The 19,247-nt window shown below is 35.3% G+C and overlaps 2 protein-coding genes across 2 annotated transcripts; both read left to right on the top strand.

Moving 5' to 3' along the window:
• Positions 1-4,231: 4,231 nt before the first annotated feature.
• LOC116159470 (putative nuclease HARBI1) lies at positions 4,232-5,403 on the top strand. The gene is made up of 2 exons (XM_031472448.1): positions 4,232-4,482; positions 4,542-5,403. Exons 1-2 carry the CDS (start codon positions 4,274-4,276, stop codon positions 5,401-5,403), a joined length of 1,071 nt encoding a protein of 356 aa, XP_031328308.1. The 5' UTR covers positions 4,232-4,273.
• Positions 5,404-7,960: 2,557 nt separating this feature from the next.
• Positions 7,961-8,650, top strand: LOC116160414. Its single transcript, XM_031473608.1, has 2 exons — positions 7,961-8,120; positions 8,169-8,650. Exons 1-2 carry the CDS (start codon positions 8,061-8,063, stop codon positions 8,511-8,513), a joined length of 405 nt encoding a protein of 134 aa, XP_031329468.1. The 5' UTR covers positions 7,961-8,060; the 3' UTR covers positions 8,514-8,650.
• The last annotated feature ends 10,597 nt before the right edge of the window (positions 8,651-19,247 follow it).

Genomic DNA, 19,247 nt, shown 5'->3' with positions numbered 1-19,247 from the left:
AATTAAATCTAGCTTAGTAAACAATGTTATTTGTTACTCAGTTGTAATAGTATATTAAGTATGGAGAACGGTAAGGGATTTTTACCGTTCGAAGACAATTGTTTGGAGGAGGAGCGAAGCGACGACTCCAATTATTGTCTGAGAACGGTAACCCTTAACGTTCGACATGCTTATAACATTTTTTGCGCGATCGAAATTAAAATTATGCAACCAATATAAATAAGCACTAAGAAATTAATGAGCAGAATAAATCGAAATGATCGAAGTGGTATGGTGTCAATCACTAGGTAACCAGTTTATTTGTCAAAATTAAAATTAATAATTTCATAAAATGTGCATGTGTCTGATGTAGTTTACTAGCTTTGTACTTCCTTTATGACTTTATGAGCGTCTTGCTATAGGAAACAACAGCACAAATTGTACGTTTAATGTACCTAACAATAATTAAAGATTAAATGTAATGTAAGACTGTTGATTTTTAAAAAGGCGTCAGTAAGTATTTTTGCTGTTCTGTTTTTAGATCGGTAAGTAATTTTGGCGTCGTCGTAATCATATCAACTGGTAAATTCTACGTACTGTCATGGAAACACGCATGGTAAATAGTCAGAAATGACCGATCGCGCAGAAACGTTGATTAACAAGACAAAACGCAAACGGGTAAACGTCATGTTTAAACGCTACTGACTACTGACAGCAGACCTGTAAAACTGACAGCAGACCTGTAAAAATTTTACAAGTTAGTAATCTAGTAATTTCATTGGCCAGAATTAATGCGAAGTCTCTGTTACCATGGAATAACATGAATATTTTAGACATTTTCTTCAAAGTTAATTTAAAGAACTAATTATTTACGTTTAACTATTGTTTACAAATGAGTAACAAATAAAATATTGTACATTATACGCCAGGTAATAGTTTTTACTGGCTCTAGGAGATGACAAGCTCGCCTAACGGCTCGCTAGTCAACTCCTATCGCCAGTAAAAACTCACTTACCTGGCTAATACTGTAAAATACTATAACAAGTAACAAATAAAGCGTTTATAACAATGCACACGTATTTATACTGTTCAGTTATTCACTGAAAACCCGAAATAGATGCAAGAAATAAAGATAACGTTCTATACCTTAATGTACGAGCAATTTTCGGGATAGGACCGCGTCAACATTGAACATTAAACCGTATCAGTATTACTCCAGTACTCATCTCTTGGGAATAAAGCTCAGGTAGTAGTTTTGCCAATATGGGATTCAGTAAACCCACCAAATACTTCGATTTCGTACCGATCATCGAAGGTCGCATTCAAACAGAACGCAAGTTAAAAACAAAGCGTAACTCAAAACAATACAACACGCTGCCATCTTTAGAAAGCGCTGCTTATTTGAATGTCCAAGTTTTCGATTTATGGTGAAACTCAATTGTTAATGTTGGTGCACTTTGTCCAGCAATTCGTGCAATTTATTCACGGTTAGTTTATTCCGTAACACTCTTTTTCACCACAGGTATTTTATGAAACGATGACTGTTATTTAGTCAGCGAGTTAAATTGCTGAAGAATAATCGGCGGAATTGCGTTGCTTTCTTCAGTAATTGCAGTCCTTAGTTCATCGATGGTTCGGGAACGATGCGTGTAAAGTATACACTGTACACGTTTTCCTTCAGGTAACTCCAGACAAAAAATCGCATGGGGTTTAATCAAGTAATGTCGGGGGACACGCAACTTCATCTCGCCAAAAAATGAGATGACTGGGAAACATTTGTCAGTAATGGGCTGTAGCGCCATCTTGTTGGAACTTAATGTTGCCATTGTTATGGTTCTGCCATCATTCATTCAATTTCGGTTTCAGAAAAGTTTCAAGTACGTAAGAAGTAACTGTTACGACTGGTCCAGTCGAAGAAATAGGGACCCTAGATGAAGAGTGATCGTTTTTGTAGGTTCCAGTTCCAGCAAGCTAAAAATGCGTCTCATCACTGTCCAGTGTCCTCGATATCTAGGTCCCACAAGCCAGCAGAGCTATTTTAGAAAAATGAAGGACGAAATACATCAGAATTATAGGCTGATTATAGGCCCTTTTTGGACACTTGAACAAATTTTAAGGCGGCATCCTTTAAAGAAAAAAACTATGGCTCTGCTGGCTAAAGACGAAGCTAGCTGACCACTTGTGAGATTTGCTTCGAAGGCGAAAAATTCAGATCACAAAATTATAGGCTATTTATACGCTTTTTTTAGACACCACAACAAATTTTCAGGCGACATCCTTTAAACAAAAAAACTATGATTTTGCTGGCTAAAGAAGAAGCTAGCTGACCACATTTGCGATTTGCTTTGAAGACGAAAAATTCAGATCACAAAATTATAGGCTATTTACAGGTTTTTTTTAGACACTACAACAAATTTTCAGGCGGCATCCTTTAAACAAACAAAAAACTGTCATCCAGATCAGTTTGATTTTGCCCCTCTCGGAGATGTAGTGCATAAATAAAAATTATTTATTTATTGTCTATTTATTGTCCCTCTCTTGTTCTGGGCCCTCAACGGGCTTTCGCCCAATTAATATATTTATTTACACTCTAACTTAATATTTCAAAAATCCGATACAACTGAATACCAAACAATCCTCGAGATCTTCACACATACATCATTTTACAATACACCCTAAGGCAGGATCTACCTGAATGTTGTTAGACTCCGATCGATCGACTCTGAGAGGATGCAAGTATGTGTGAAGCAGGATTGTTGTCTACATAGGTAGGGCGTATCGTGGCGCAATTTGCAGAATTTCATGAAAATACTGTACATAGAATTAGTTAATTAGTGGAAACGGCAGAATTTAATTTTCCGCAAAATCCATTTTCTTTAAGTCAAGGTAGGTGTAGATCTGCTCTGAAAATCGCAAATGTGTCTCGAGATCGACTCAAAAAGTACTCGAGATCGGCCGGTCGGTCGCGATCGACCGTTTGAGCACCACTGCCCTAAGGGGTTGATTCTGTCCCACCTGATCTGATAGCTTGTAACACACATTTTTTGAAATGGCATTAGTTTTACTTTTATTTGAGGTGCCTGCATACAACATTTCATTTAAATACCTTAACAAATAAAAGAAATCCGACTGCGCATGCGCAAAACAAATTTTTTGATTTGGCATTAGTTTCACTTTTATTGGAGGTGCCCAAATACAGAATTTCATTTAAATATATTAACAAATAAAAAATTAGGATTGCGCAAATACAAAAGTTGTTATGCGCATGCGCAGTATTTGTTTGCATCTGCATAGTTGCCTGAAGTTTAAGGAATATTTACTAACACAGAAAACCGGACATTCATATGTTCTTTGTAACAAGAGTTAGAAACCCTTTTTGGAGGTTTGCGCAGTTTTTGGGCTGTAACTATTTGGCCCGTTGGTCTACGTAGCCGAAAAACAATTGTGAACTTTGTTATATCCTGAAGAACATGTGTATATCAATTTTTAAAGCGATCGGACGTTTCTACACAAAGTTATCGTACACACTGACAGACAGACGGACAGACAGACGCACAGGCAGGCAGCAATACAAAATTATAAACGATCTCGAGGTTCGTTAATAATATAATGAGACGAATAATTTTAATTTTTTTGTACTTCTTTCCAATTCAGGAATATGGTTTCAACTTTTCTTCTCCTATAATACAAGAGAAGATGCATAGACAACTCAGACACTTTTAACATTACTTTTTTTAAAACCTGAAACACAACAACTTGTTATATATTTGATTTATTAGTAAAAGAAAATTCAAATTTCAAATACCTACTTGACAGATGTCTCCAAACAGGTGGAACAATCCCTAACATTAAAGTTACTAAAATCTGGTAACTTCCGCAATTTTTGGGCAAAAAACATGCGTTCTCTCTCTAACACACGGGCCCAATGGATTGCGGTACTTTCTATATTTAGGCCGGTATTTCCATCTCGGGATAAAGTCAAGTATAAGATATCTCCCAGATAAACCGACAGTTAGCGTTACTTCGGGTATTTCGAACTTCGTTTAAGTATTATCGGCAGGATAAGCTCTGGATAAAGTTATTGGGTAGATTTTCTGCAGTTATCAACATAACCCCAAGATATATTGCGTCAAATTTCCAGTAGACTGGTGACGTTTTATAAATTTTTTTCGAAATTACCAACCGTACCTATACTAAATAGGAAGAAAGAAATTAAAGTAAGTAAGTAGAAGTAGGTATGCAAATACATACTATGTTTTCTTGAAGGATATAGGTAACCTATTTTAGATTCCAAATGGATCAAGATTTTCTTGATTTATTCGAATCCGATGACGAAGAATTATTTGAGGTGATCTATCGTCGACCTAATATGATAAGACCTCGAATAAATAATATTGACAAATGGAGCGACGACGAATTTAGAAGAAGATTTAGATTGAGTAAACCGGTAGTATTGGAATTATTGACTCATATTGAATGTCGACTGCAACATAGAACAAATAGGTATCTAATAAAAATTTCATAATATTGACATGAATAATTTACAATTTTTTTTTAAATAGAAACAATGCTATTGCTCCAATTGAGCAATTATTAATAACTCTAAGATTCTTTGCCACTGGTTCATTTTATATAGCGGTAGGAGATTTAACTGGTATACATAAAACTACTGTTGGAAAGATTATAGAACGAGTATGTACTTCCCTCATCGCTATAAGAGAGCGGTATATATACTTACCACGGAATGACAACGAAATAAGGCAAACGCAGCAAAAGTTTTATGAAATAGCACGCTTTCCTCGAATAATCGGAGCTCTTGACTGCACGCATGTCAAAATACAATCTCCTGGAGGAGACAGTGCGGAGAATTTTAGATGCCGCAAAGGCTATTTTTCTATAAATGTACAAGCCGTATGTAACGCTTCACAAATCATTACCGACATTGTTGCTCGTTGGCCGGGTGCTTCACATGATAGTACTGTGTTCAACAATTCATCTTTGCATATGCGCCTAGAAAATAATGAATTTGATCATGGTATTATATTAGGTGATGGTGGTTATCCGTTGCGACAGTACTTAATCACACCATTGGCTGATCCACAAACTGAAGCCGAAAGATTGTTTAACGAAGCTCAAATAAGAACCAGGAATGTAATAGAGAGAACATTCGGAGTGTGGAAACGAAGATTTCCCGTCTTGTCTGTTGGTATGCGGTGTAAGCTTCATCTTGTTCAACAGACAATTGTAGCAACAGCTGTCTTGCACAACATAGCTGTGTTAAACAATGACATTGAATTTTCCGAAGAGGGGCCCATTGATGAACAAGATGTTGTACTTGGTGATGTAAATCCAGTAGAAAGGAATGATGTAAATAATGAGCAAGTTAGAAGAGATTTAATCGATTATTTCGGCACTTTATTATAAAGTATATTTTTAACGTAAGAAACTATGTTACAAACAAAAGAATGGAATTATTATACTTGTAACTTAATAAATCGTTACAATAAAATAAGTATTACATAATTATTATTACTATTTTACAATTATTTTTTGGCGTTGTAGCGCAAGATTTCAGTTTTTAACTCCTGCTCTGCTATTTGAGCGTTTAATAAACTGAGTTGTTTTTCGAATATTTTTTTTTCATTTTGTTGACGTTGTACAGCAAGGTTAATTTCTGCTTGTAACAACTGCAATTTTAAATTATTTTCATTTTCCTTAAATACAGCATCCGTTTTTTGCAGGTCGTGCTGCAATTGTACCAATTCATTTTTGGCATCTGCCAGTTTTGAAAATTTTTCGTGAGCTGTTGGGGTTGCTCTTTTCTTCATATGAAGTGGGGCACTTTTCTTCGTTTTTAAAGTGTCGGGCTTCCACTTCGGCCGCATTTGTTCATTAGTCTGTAATAATGCATATCTTTACTTATTTTCACACACACCAATGGTAGATTTACCTGAACAGTTACGGCAACTGAAGAATCTGTTTGTGTGAGTTCCACATTCTCCTGCACATGAGGTTGCTCTATTGTGTTGTTGGGTGCATCAAAATCAAATACATTTACATCTGTATCTATTAATTCAATTAGATAGGGTGGTTCGGCTACTTGCAGTGGTGGATGTATTGGATTGTCATTATCAATTCCAGCTACGGAGATGATGCTAATTTTTATTGGGTCACAAACAAAAATAGACAAGTTACCTGCTGCATAATCCACTTTAGGATCGCTATCTCCTACAGATGGAAGTCCTTCAACGGATATTAAGATGATTTCTAACAATTTCTTTTCAAAATCCGTGTAATCTGGTGTATTTGTTACACCTCCACCAGTCAAAAACATTTGTTTTTTATGTTAGCTGATTTTTTTCTTAGGTCTTTCTTCAGTGTCTCGTATTTCGATCGTAATACTACAACAAACCATAATAAGATGTGGGTTAGATACATAATTTTGTATACGGAATTGAACTATGTTATTGAAAATAAGTATCTAAATATACCTTCAGCTGTACGATTATTAATTCCCGATTTTGCATTAAATTGTTGGGCAATATTCTCCCAGCAATTATTTTTTTCTGCCCAAGTAACACCATCACTGCGTTTATTTTCCAGGACATCCCTGTACTCAATAACCAAATCCATAAGCACACGATTTTCAGATGTACTGAAATTGGCAGTTCTTTTTTTTCTACGCGGTGCATTTACTTCACGATTTTGGTACATATTCAGCTTCCTTTAATTAACGTTTGACAAGTCACTGAATTTCTTTCAAAAACAAAAGCATTCGTTCAAATTTTCCGGAAGTATAAGCTATCTTTCTCTAATATATGGCCCTGCCGTTCGCTATCTTTTTCTATTACAGACTTCTAAAATCGGCAACATTGGCTATGGTTAGGTAGCTATCTACGGGATATATTTATACCGCACGCTGATGGAAATACCCGCAGATAGATAAACGGAAGATATCGGGCGGTATAAGTTATTTGGCAGGTACGAATCTGGTACTTTATCCGAGGATGGAAATACCGGCCTTAGTGACTTATAATGGATCTACAGTGACCGTATACCTACTGTATAGAGGCAGTTTGGTCATACTTTGGTGTTGGATCTACAGTGACTGTATACCTACTGTATAGAGGCAGTTTGGTCATACTTTGGTGTTGTTTTTTTATTGGTAGGTAGGATATCCGCCATATTTTAACCAAATAAATCGGGTTGGCGGAAATTAACTTGGAATCCAAGGTGATCAAGTCACAAACAGTTGTGGCAATAATATTGTAACCATAGAAAGTACAGTCACTGTTAATGGATCGATATTAATTACAAGGCAAAAATTTTGCGCATGCGCATAGCGTATCGCACATGTGATCAGCTAGCTTCTTCTTTAGCCAGCAAAATCATAGTTTTTTTGTTTAAAGGATGCCGCCTGAAAATTTGTTCAAGTGTCCAAAAAGGGCCTATAATCAGCCTATAATTCTGATGTATTTCGTCCTTCATTTTTCTAAAATGGCTCTGCTGGCTTGTGGGACCTTCGATATCTGCATCTTGCATGGGTACAATTTAAGATCTATATTCAGTATTCTGCGGATACTGCTGGCAGATAACCCAAGTGCATGTTCCGAACAAAACGTCGAGGGGATTGTTGAATGTTTGCCGCTAACGTTGAGGTCCTAATTCAGCCTTCTGGTTTTCCTTTTGTGTTTTGTGATGATGTCGCTCTAAAGTTCGATACTGGTCCAGTGGGAACGGGATCCTGACGACCAATAGCAAAATGTGTACGAAACGCACGCTGTGTTGTGATCACGAATCCGCCATTTTGAATAAACTCTTCATCTACGAACGCACGATGTTGTCCCGATAAACCACCCTGTACGAACAATTTTAATCAGGAGATTAGTACGTGAGAATTTTACTTATTATAACCTACTCGTGAACCATTGTAACGCGGATTTCGAAATAGTAATTTATTTTTTCTGAGAAGGTTGCCGATTGCGTTACATTTCTTAACGTGAATGTTTTTAAAGTTGGACAGAAATAGTCTTATGTACTTTGAGACACCGGTATATTAAGCACCTATCAGTCGCCAAGAGATGAACACACACGCACTCTTTGTGGCTATTTTGCTGGTTGGGGCAGTTCAGTCGCGAAGGGTAAGTTTCTTCGCGTCTTCCAAATGATTTCACACACGTGCGTTGCAGGTGCCGCAAAAAACGTACGAGATTTGGTACAAGCTGATTAAACCCTACAACCCAAACTGCTTGGTGAAGGCGAACATCTCCGCCTGGTACGCTAAGGAAATTACGTTGCAGGGGTTTGTCCCCGATCAAGAGAACGTTAAACGGTATTTCGATTGTCTCTACGTCTCCATGAATCTCTTCCGAGACGACGGCGAAATCATCAGGGAAAAGCTGATAACATTGGCTCCGTATATGACGGAGGCGTTAGTAGATGAATGCATTCCCTTAACTAAAAGTGAGGTTTTGCGCGAGGATAAGTCGCGTGCCTTGGCTAATTGCCTCCTAAATGCATTCGTTGAGGATTAAGTCCCAAATAATTCAATAAAGATTTACTTAAGTTAAGTATTGTAACCTAAAGACGCGGTCCAATACTCACGGTAGCATAAGTTATGCTGTATGTGTCTACGCAAAATAAACGCAACGCTTCAATTCAATAAAATCATTGGTAATCATAGCTTGCGCCGCCTCCCCTCCCTCTCCTCAGAATTTATTTTTGTACGAGGAGGTCACCGATAGGATTTCACTTTCTAACGTAATATATTTTGCAATTAGACCGCAACAATCTTATCAACTTTGACACAACGCTATTTTGGGTATTATATAACATCAGATTGAACACCAAAGTAACTGACACTTTTAACTTTTCCCACAATTGCTTCTGCACAAAATTATAATGACAAACTACGGCCCTAATAAAAATAACGTAAAGAAACGTACATGCTTTTCCAACCGTTGTCACGAACCAGCAAGCCTCGTTTTTTCCTTGATACGCAGCATTTAACAAAATATCACTTCCACAATAACAAAATGCCCTTCCTCAAAAGCTTTCATCTGACAATTCGCCTTAGCCTTTTATTTGACATTAAATTTACTTGTCAAAAGATTTCAAGATTTTTTCTTTTCTTGTATTCCCCATGGATATTCAAATTATGCTCTAGTGATTTCGCTCCAATTCGTCTGGAGAATCAGCTATCGATTACAGTAGTCATAGGATTAATTGGTAGCTCATGTAGCTGCAAATATATTTAATCTTGCAGTTAATAATACTTAATAAGTCAAGTCAATAAGAACTAAATCTGAGTTGGAGTATAAGCTATTGATCCTGGAAGGCACGAAGAAGGGGAATCATAAAACGAAAAATTTCAACTTCCTTCAAGTAAAAGATTACAGTAAACCCGATACTACAAGATAAAGTTGTAATTATATCAGTATTTACTAGTTGCTAGACCATTCAAATAGAAATGTAATTAAACTGAAACTTAAGATTAGTATAGACTATAGGTAGGTAATTGTTACCAAAAAACAAATAAAACCACAAGAATAATAAATCGACTTAAATTCATATTCAATTATTATTAAGTAATTATGTGATACTCCTTTAAATTTAAAGTTTCCTGAGAATAATTGCTTTTTGGGTCGCACTCTTAAAGTATTAGAAAATGAAGTGAAGCAGAACAGTTTTATAGATACCTTGAATTGAAATAAGCGAAGAGGAACGTTTTTCAATCAAGGTTCCACCTGTACGCTAACAAATTGGTTACATTTAGAAACAGAACTAGGTAGTAGCGAAGGTCCCAATTAACCAATGGTCATAAAAAAGATACATAATGCAATCCATCCAGTATAACTTCCACTTTTAATGGTGGATACAATAAATCCGTGACATCATAATATTTCACCACTCAAATAAAAAGAAATTGAATTTCAACTACGTACATTCACGCAATGACCATAAATCAAATGCGTTTCCTCGTCTTATTAGGCAATAAAAACCGTAAAATAAAATGTGAAGAAGCCCGTAGACGTAAAATATCTATAATGATTTCAACACTACTCAATTTAATTAAGATTCGGATAATCGTATTCCTCCAGGTTAAAAAATTCGTCTCTGAGCACAAATTAATCTGTTAAGGGCTTCCATTTTCCAGGAAATTTGTCCGATAGGTATCCTCGCACGATTAGGGCGTTATGCGCGGGTGCACCATCCTGTTGAAACCAACAGTCTGTTGTATTGGAATAAAAAAGTACTGTTTTTGCGGGCATATAAAAATAAAGTTGATGGTAATTTCTCCGAAACAAAACGTTGTATTGAGAATTACTCAAATAGTGGCAACGAGAAAGTGTTTTTTTTTTGTATCTGTTCAAATAACATCAGACAAAATAGAAACGAAATCGGAATGTTTCGGTTATTCTGAGATATCTTTGGAAGTAATCGTAATTTTTTTGCTTTAATTGAGGTTGAGGTTCTTATTATATAATTCTTTTTCGTAATTTGACCATCTTCGTATCTTCTATAGCATCCGAGATCCCCATGATAGGCATCCTTATCTTGGTCACTCGGCATATAAGAAAAATGTGCATTATTTTACAATTTACCTTAAAAATGATTAGAATGAACCCATGAATTTGGAAATTATCTTTACTACACTTTGAATAAACTCTTGAAAACAAAGCTGACTTCGTTTATATCTAATTCAATTTCAATAGGTTCATAGATGTTCAACTGCATTGTTTATATGGAAACAATACTGTTTTCTGTTTTGAACTTTTATGCTCCGCGTCCCATTTTTAATAATAACCACAGATTGCCGTTAAAGTGACCACTCCTTTATCTACTCTTACTGTAAAGAGAAATTAAGCCTACTCAAACGTAGTAAAATTTCTGCTATAAAATAAATAATTAACTTTAGTTCCCACTTGAAACGTTTCGTTTCAATATTAATTTATTCGAAGAATTGCAAAAGATTACTCGACAACGATCTTTATTTGTATGTAGCCTGCACATTAGTCTCATGAAATATGTATTAAATTTTATAACAACTCACTTGACGATATTTAGAATTATGAAAAACAAGATTGTCTTGTCTACTCTATATGCTGTTTTGTCTGCATGACTTCTATACTTCGTTTGATATTTTATTGGAATGCCATCGAGCAATCTCGTTAATGGTTTTATTAGGCTACTTCGTTGTATAGAAAAGTGAATAGAACATTTAATGATTTTGCCACATTTGTATCAGAAAAAGTGAGGTAGGTTCTCTGTGACACTTTAACTCGTACTGAAACAATATACTATTACCTATGATTTCATATCATACTGTAAAACATCAGGTACTTAAAATACAGTAGAGGAATTAAATGATCACCTTTTAAATCTCGCATCCGAAAAAGGACACAATTAATGTAGATAGCTAAAGGTTACCTAAGCTATTGATCTCCTATCAGTACCATGCAACTGAGAAACGGGCAAACTAAAATAAAAAAGAATCAAGCAAATTACTTCTTCGTGTAGCTGTTGAAAATTAATTCGACTTCTTTTTAACACATTTTTGCTAGCAATCGCGAAAGAGTAGGTACTTGTTTAAAAGATACTGTTTGCGTGATTCGTTTGTAAAGTGTTGACTGAGTGAGAGAGTACCCTGTTTCACCATACACGGTGTAAGTCACCTCGGTAAATTGTTGAAGTAGTTACTCGAGTAAGCGTGTGAATTTTTTCTCTTATAAATTATAGGTGATTATAATTTTTTTTCGTAAATTGCGATTTAAATGATAGAAGTGGATAACACAGGGGACTGGAAATCGAATTTAGCGCGAACACAGGGAAAATGTGGGTTGGTTTCAGAGGATTACTGTTGTGTGGGGTTGCACATAAGAAAGCTTTTTAAAAGGGGATTTAAACAGTATTTTAAGCGTGCTCTTTGTTCAAGGTAAGTGGCAATTTAATTGTAGCATTTCGAAGGTTTTATGTATAGTGCGTTTGTATCAAGTGAAGTGATTAAAAGAAAAATAAACCTGTAAAGAGCTCTAAAAAAGCGACAGAGCACCTCGGTGTGACCCTACGGGGTATTGGATATGACCCATTTTCAATTGGCTTCTTACATGTGGTATATATAAGTAAAGTTTCAACCAAATTTTCTAAATTGCAGCGTCTATAAAAATTTAACACTTTTGTGATTTTTGTCATTGGCTTGTGCGATGGGTAGGAGGTTCTTGTTTGTTTCATATAAGAGCGATATTTGTTGAATTTGTTTACAATGATATTTTGCCACTATCTTATTGTACATGTGTGTCAAATGTTTCCTATGCCTTCTAAATATTTATGTATATGCAGAAACCATAAATCACAAAATATATATTCTTCGCCCATGAGACCTTGGTTGAATGTAGGGCTCCGTTACATGACAGCCTTAATAAATATTTTAAATATTAATGTAAAATCATAATTGCGAGGGAAATAAAATTCTCCGATGTTGTCGTACAGATTGAAATCTATTATAATGTAATTGTAAAATGCAAATTGGAAAAGAACTAAGAAAGTAAGTGCGCATATCTTGTGGAAAGTTTTCAGTAGGTCTTTTTCCTTCCTTGTAATCCATGAAGGCCCTAGAGCTACTCTCGGTAGTGAGCCATACCTCTCGGGATATTGTGGAGACTTATTTTTTTATAATAGTTTCCCATGAAAAGAGGTTGTAACATCTGGAGATACTGGTGGGAAACTAGTACGAGTATATAATTTACACTATACAAGTATGCAGTAAGTCAAATAGCAGAAGATTGCAAGCTGTCTTGTAATAATCTTTCAAATGTTACATTTTTTGTGACAACCACCAACACAGGCGGTCTGACGAGAACAATTCTTGAACGTCCGTTCTTAGTTTCCCTCTATAACAGATTTCCAAATTCCAATCACACAGCGTACCTACTAAAAAAGTGAACCTGTTTATTTCCATCCTACTACATTTTCTGAAAAAATATACGAAGACAAATAATGTACCTAAACAAGGCCGTTCCGAAAGGTAAACATCTTGAATGAAAATTGTAATTTCCTTTTATTGTAGCAAAATTATGTTCACAAACCATACTGCATTTTCCGAATTGTTTCATTCGGTCGTAATCGTAGCATTTGTGAAGCTTGAAATAATTACTCCTATTACATTTTCTCATTGTTTGATGCCCGCATATTAAAATCTACAAAGTTCCGTAGGTGCACCTCTTGGCTCTCATCCCCTTTATGCTTAACGAGTATTAAATCTGACTGCTCCCTTTAAAACTTTCAAGTTAGCTCATTGTGAAATTTACTTTAAAGCGCTTCTCAAGTTATATTAGTTTTGTAAGATGATAAGTGCCGTGCATAATCCGGCAAATTAAAGACCTTCCTCCATTCATTCCCTCTATAAACGTGATGGGTAGGTATTTACAAGGAGGAGTAATGTAATAAACTGGAAATTCGCAAATCAATCAGCAACATTATCAACACTTGCCAACATCGCCACGTGTTCAGCTAATTTATAGCGAAAACCCGTGCAGTTATTGAAAATGGTGGAGGGCAGAAGTTAATGTCAGAAAAATAGGGTGTACATGAAATATATTCGTTTTGCAAGCTTTCCACTTTTCCATGAGCTTATTAAGTTTAACTTGTCACTGAAAGAAGTCTGATTTATGTGGATGTCATTGACGTTACTTATACATAAAGTGCAGAATTGGAAAATATGTACAATATCGAATAATTGAGGGTGGATTGTAGTTTCACGTAACCATCGCTGTAACAAATCCAACGCAAAACTATTTTAGTAAATTTATTTAAAAAATCCGGGACGATGATGCAAAAATTCTTTATTGGAGAATAACAAAGTTCTCCAAATGTTTAGAGAGCGAATAGTTTGTCAAGCTCCACCTTCGTCCTTATATAACACGAAAGTATAACGGATTAAGAACAAGGCCATATTGTTTACTTGTGAATTTTTAACCACAAATAAAAGCACATAGAAAAAAGTGGCTTTTTTTATGAGGTATGAGAACATGTTCTTTACAATTTTTCAAAAATGCCTGCCTGAAGGTAGCGGGATATTAAATAGCGTAAAAACATCACTCTAAAACCTTTCATTTTATCCCGTTTAGGGCCGGTTCTATAACGCAGAATAAAATACTCTTAGAATAACCGCCATAGCGACACAATTGAGTAGAACAGAGCCACCACCCCCACTTTTGTGACATTTCAAGGTTGTGGCCTTGGTCTCAAGATTGTAGACTTGAAATTTGACTCAAGGGCGTGACCTTGGATTTTTCCTATGGTCGGGGCCTTGGTGCTGGCCTCGGTTTTAATAACGTACCTGTTTCTAGGAAGAGTTTTAAGTAGGATTGTGATAAAGTTGTAGGACCTTTTTCAAATTTCTTTTTCAGAAAAATTTCGACATGTCTGCCAAATATGAAGAAACGTTTTAAATAAAATTCTTGTTGTTAAAAAAGATTTCTAGGAAAATATTTAGCCTAGGAGAAACTTAAGGAGGATTCCCTTGGAGGGTTTCTAGTCTATAACTTTTGATTGAGAAGTCTGATCGAAAAAGTACGAATTGTTTTGGATTCTACGCACCAAAATTAATAAGAAAAAGTGTTTTCCCGAGAAATTTGGGTGTAGTCGATTTTTGGTAAAAAAGGAAGGTTATACAATGCCTTTTTTTGAGGCCCGAAAAAAAAATTGTCTCAGATCGACCCGGAAAAAATTTTTCTTATAGAATGTGGCCTGTAGAATCCATAATTTCAAACAGTTCCAAGATTGGGCTACTAGTTCAAAAGTAACAGCCCTTTGAATTTTCTTTCGAAATTGGTTTCTAGTCTATAACTTTTGATTGAAAAATCTAATCGAAAAAGTACGAATTGTTTTGGATTCTACGCACCAAAATTAATAAAAAAAAGTGTTTTCCCGAGAAATTTTGGTGCAGTCGATTTTTGGTAAAAAAGGAAGGTTATACACTGCTTTTTTTTGAGCCCCGAAAAAAAAATTGTCTCAGATCGACCCGGAAAAAAATTTTCTTATGGAATGTGGCCTGTAGAATCCATATTTTCAAACAGTTCCAAGATTGGGCTACTAGTTCAAAAGTTACAGCCCTTTGAATTTTTTTTCGAAATTGGTTTCTAGTCTATAATTTTTGATTGAGAAGTCTGATCGAAAAAGTACGAATTGTTTTGGATTCTACGCACCAAAATTAATAAGAAAAAGTGTTTTCCCGAGAAATTTTGGAGTAGTCGATTTTTGGTATTGAAATACTATGCGAAGTATTCGAATACTTCTCAAAAGTATTCAAATACCTTGCGAAGTATTCGAATACTAATTTGTGAAAGTATTTGAGTTAAAATACAAATACTGCTTCCATAAAAGTATTTAATTACAAAGTATTTGAATACTTTAAAGGATTTGAATACTAAAAAGTATTTACAAAATCGAATACTGCCCAGCTCTGATTAGGTGTCATAATCCTAATTATGTGCCTGCGTCATAAATACAGCGTAAATATGGAGAGAACTTTCTTTCCCTTTGAATTTTTCCGCGATCATTATTCAGTAGGGTTGATTGTAATCCAGGTTTTCCCCAAGATTCCCTCTTTAACCAAGACATCGGTAATCCGGGCAACGCCTTATCGTCAATGCAGAAGGAATCACCTCGTGCGTTGAATTTACGATTAGGTTAAACTAGCTGTGTTTTTCGCATTCCACTCAGTCCCAAAATAAAGTTACGCCTTTCTCAAGCCTATGCGAAGGCGAAACGTAATATCTAATATGTATGTTTGGAATACACAAATTTATTTATTGCTCAGGTCGTATGGAAGAGTGGATGGACTAGGGTACGTAATCTATCAGGATCAACGTCAATCCATCGCATGTCGTTTGATAGGCCGTTTAAAACAAAATGTTAAGTCATGTTTTCATTTCAAGTTGATCATTGAAAGGTACTATTATACTGACGGAATCCATTAAAAGTTGTAACTGAATAATGACTGTAAAATATTCATATTATCGAATATACGTACAAAAAGGAAAATGTGCAAGATCTAAATGAAAACTACTCCTGTAAATGGTAAATTTAGTGTATCTAATAGGAGTTTCGGAAGTGACAACTGCCACTATTTTAACGCATTTTTAGCGCATTTTTGAAAAAAATACGCTATTATATTCGTTATTGCTGGCAGGCCGGCTGTCCGCGTTAGATCTCCATAACTACAATAGCTAGAGACTTCAAATTTTCACTAAAAGCTTCCTGCTATAGTGTAGATGTGCAGGCACTAGTCTATTTTGAGTTAGATTACTTGTAAGATCGATAATTGAAGAAAATAATTTCGATATGGGTTTCGGAGGTGCTATAATTTTACCGTTAGATAGCGCTACCAGTATAAAAACTTATTATTTACTTTGTGATTTGTTTTACAAAATGAAGACGTACCCTCAATTGAAATGAAATAAAATTAATTATTTAACGCAGCCAAAATTACTCGTGAGATCGATAATTTTAAACTTCGCTAATAAAATACTGACCTGCATTACCAAAAAATGCGCTTTAATCATGCATATGCTGATTTACAACTTGTTTTCTTTCGAACAGATGTCAAATTGTTCTAAAACAATGCTTTATTTACGTTTAAAAAGCGTTTTTGTAATATATGATGACTGTGAAGTGCTGTAATTTACGAGAAAACGTGGAATGGAGTTTTTTATGCACCCGAATCGCTATTCCCAACAAAAAAACCAGCCCACAAATTCATATTAAATTGCGTAGCAAAATTAATAGTTTCTAATGATATGAATTATTAAAACAACAAAATATGTACCATGCAAGCTTCCAAAGTTGGCATATAGTTTAAAAACAAGTTTTGGGAACAATGGGTTAGGTAAGCAGGTACCAAAATTCTGAGAAAGGGTGAAATACATATGATGTGACTCAATAAAATCCTTCTGTTAGGAGCAAGACGGAAAATTACATGGCCCTTTGAGGCAAATTCAATATTACGACAAAATATGAGGAAATCAGTGAATCACAACTCATATATCACAACCTAAGAGTTTTTATTAGCAGAATCTCGCCCCCAAGATAGCTAACTCGCCCCTCGTTCGGGGTTTCGAGCTTACAGTTGATTGTCGAGATCAGCCCCGGTATTGAATCTGGTAACTCATCTGATTACAGATTTTTTTCACCCCCTTGGCCGTGTAGTTTACAAACAAGTCAGTACACACATACACTCACTAAACAATTCGATAATTTTCACATGTTTAAAAGACTGCTCAAAAATATAAATCTAAGTTTGGGCCAAGGCCATGTAATCGAAACATAAATAAAAATTTGTCAAACATTACACCGAAAATGAACGCGATTTCAAACAAAGATTAACGATACAAAACACATGAATCTGCATTGGGATTAAATCAAGTCAATTTCAAAATCAAAGATTGGAACTTGCAAAAAATATAAAATCTTGCATGCAAAACGCAAATACATTATAAGAACTACCTGCATTAAATAATACAAAAATAACAACAAACTTTCGTAATCGCCATTAAAAAGAAGATTCCAAACGTAACCAACGCTCGTGCCCTCCAGATGGTGCAGACAGCTTTCGCCTCCTAAAAATTGCACGGTTTCCAGCTCTGAAAAATGGGTGCATCGTCGTAAGTTGTATTGTACAGGGTGGAACATCTCAACAGAAGTTCTAGAATACTGCATAGTTTCCGCATGATTAAAAAGTTTTTAAAAATAATGGTGTTACTCCTTCATTGGATAACTTACGTGCAATCTAACAAATTTTTTTTATTAATAATTTGAACAATAGATATTTTTCTAATTCATGGATCGATCTGGACAAAATTTTTTAATATCAATGTCAACCCTGTTTCTTACACCAATTTATTGACTTTAGTTACATTAGGATTAGTCTTAGTCTTGAAGAAACTGATAAACCACCATATTCCCAATATCTGCTCAAGATCGATAAATAAAGTCATTCAATATTTCCTAACATTTTGCACGGTTCATTTTGAGGTAAGATCCAGTGTTACTGTTAATATTCGACTACCACAGCACTAACGTAGCACTAACTATAGTATGTGTTTTTTTAACGAGTCATAAATGGGGTCAACTCCGCACAATACTTTAGTACCTATTTTTTGTTTTTCTCGGAAACAAAAAAACGTTGGAATCGTAATTTTTAAGCATAAAACAGCACTAACGCAGCACTAACAACGTATGTGCGTTTCTTTAAGAACGGGTCATGGGTGGAGCCATCTTCACAAAATATTTTACTTTTTGTCGTTTTTCTTGGAAAGGCAAGGAATCGTAATCTTCGAGCACAAAAGAGCGCTAACGTAGCACTAATTATCGACACATTTTTGTCAAATTATTTCATGTGGAGGGGGTGGGGGGCAACTTCACATGGGCCATTTATTGTTCTTTTTACTGGAAAATGGAAACAAGTTTTAGAATTTATTAGTTAAATTTCAGAGCAATCTGCAGTAAGTAGAACCATGGCCTAATAAGATTAGGCTATGAGTAGAACCATAAAAAAATGTAAAATTTTGTAAATATTTGGCTAGCCGATGGCAAATTATTATTTTCTGCAGCTTTAGTTCAGAATTTTGAAGCTTTCCGAAACGAAGGGAAATTTTAACCCTTTATGCAACAAAGACCGTTGCATCTCATTGGATACATAGATTAATTGGTACTAACAGATAAACGAAACATATAACCTAAAATGCCTAGGTAATCTGTGATTGAACTAAAGGTTTTTGCTTCAGTGTAGCCCTCGGAATTAAATACTCTTACCGCCCTTCGCCTGAACATTACTCAAACGGTGAATAGCGAAATCGAGACATTTAAAAGTGAATAAAACCTACGACCACTTTTGAGAAAGCTTTTAGTGTAGTAAAGCTTCGACAGCCTAACAAAAGCACGAAAAGAAACCGATACACTTACTCAGACCATATTTTCTCGTCAGATACGCATTGTAAAAAAGAACTTCAATGCATAGAATTGCCATTATTTTAGATGTAACTTCTTTACGTTTCGAATTTACAGTGCGATTTTTCTTAGACGCGCACGCCTTTCATCTGAATATACCCCCCTTTTCAATCATTAATAACAACCTCTCTCTTCTGTGTCAAAGATGCTGTTTAATCAAAACGTTAGGTTAGACAATTTTCCTTTTGTTGATTTATTACTATTTTGGGGTGATGTTTTTGTTGAAATAACGATCTCTATAGAAAGGAGGGTGGTGATTT

The sequence above is a fragment of the Photinus pyralis genome, unplaced genomic scaffold (assembly GCF_008802855.1).
Source record: "Photinus pyralis isolate 1611_PpyrPB1 unplaced genomic scaffold, Ppyr1.3 Ppyr1.4_LG1, whole genome shotgun sequence".
Classification (NCBI taxonomy): Eukaryota; Metazoa; Arthropoda; class Insecta; order Coleoptera; family Lampyridae; genus Photinus; species Photinus pyralis.
Note: the sequence above shows the minus strand (reverse complement) of the source record. Positions and strands in the feature narration are given on the sequence as shown.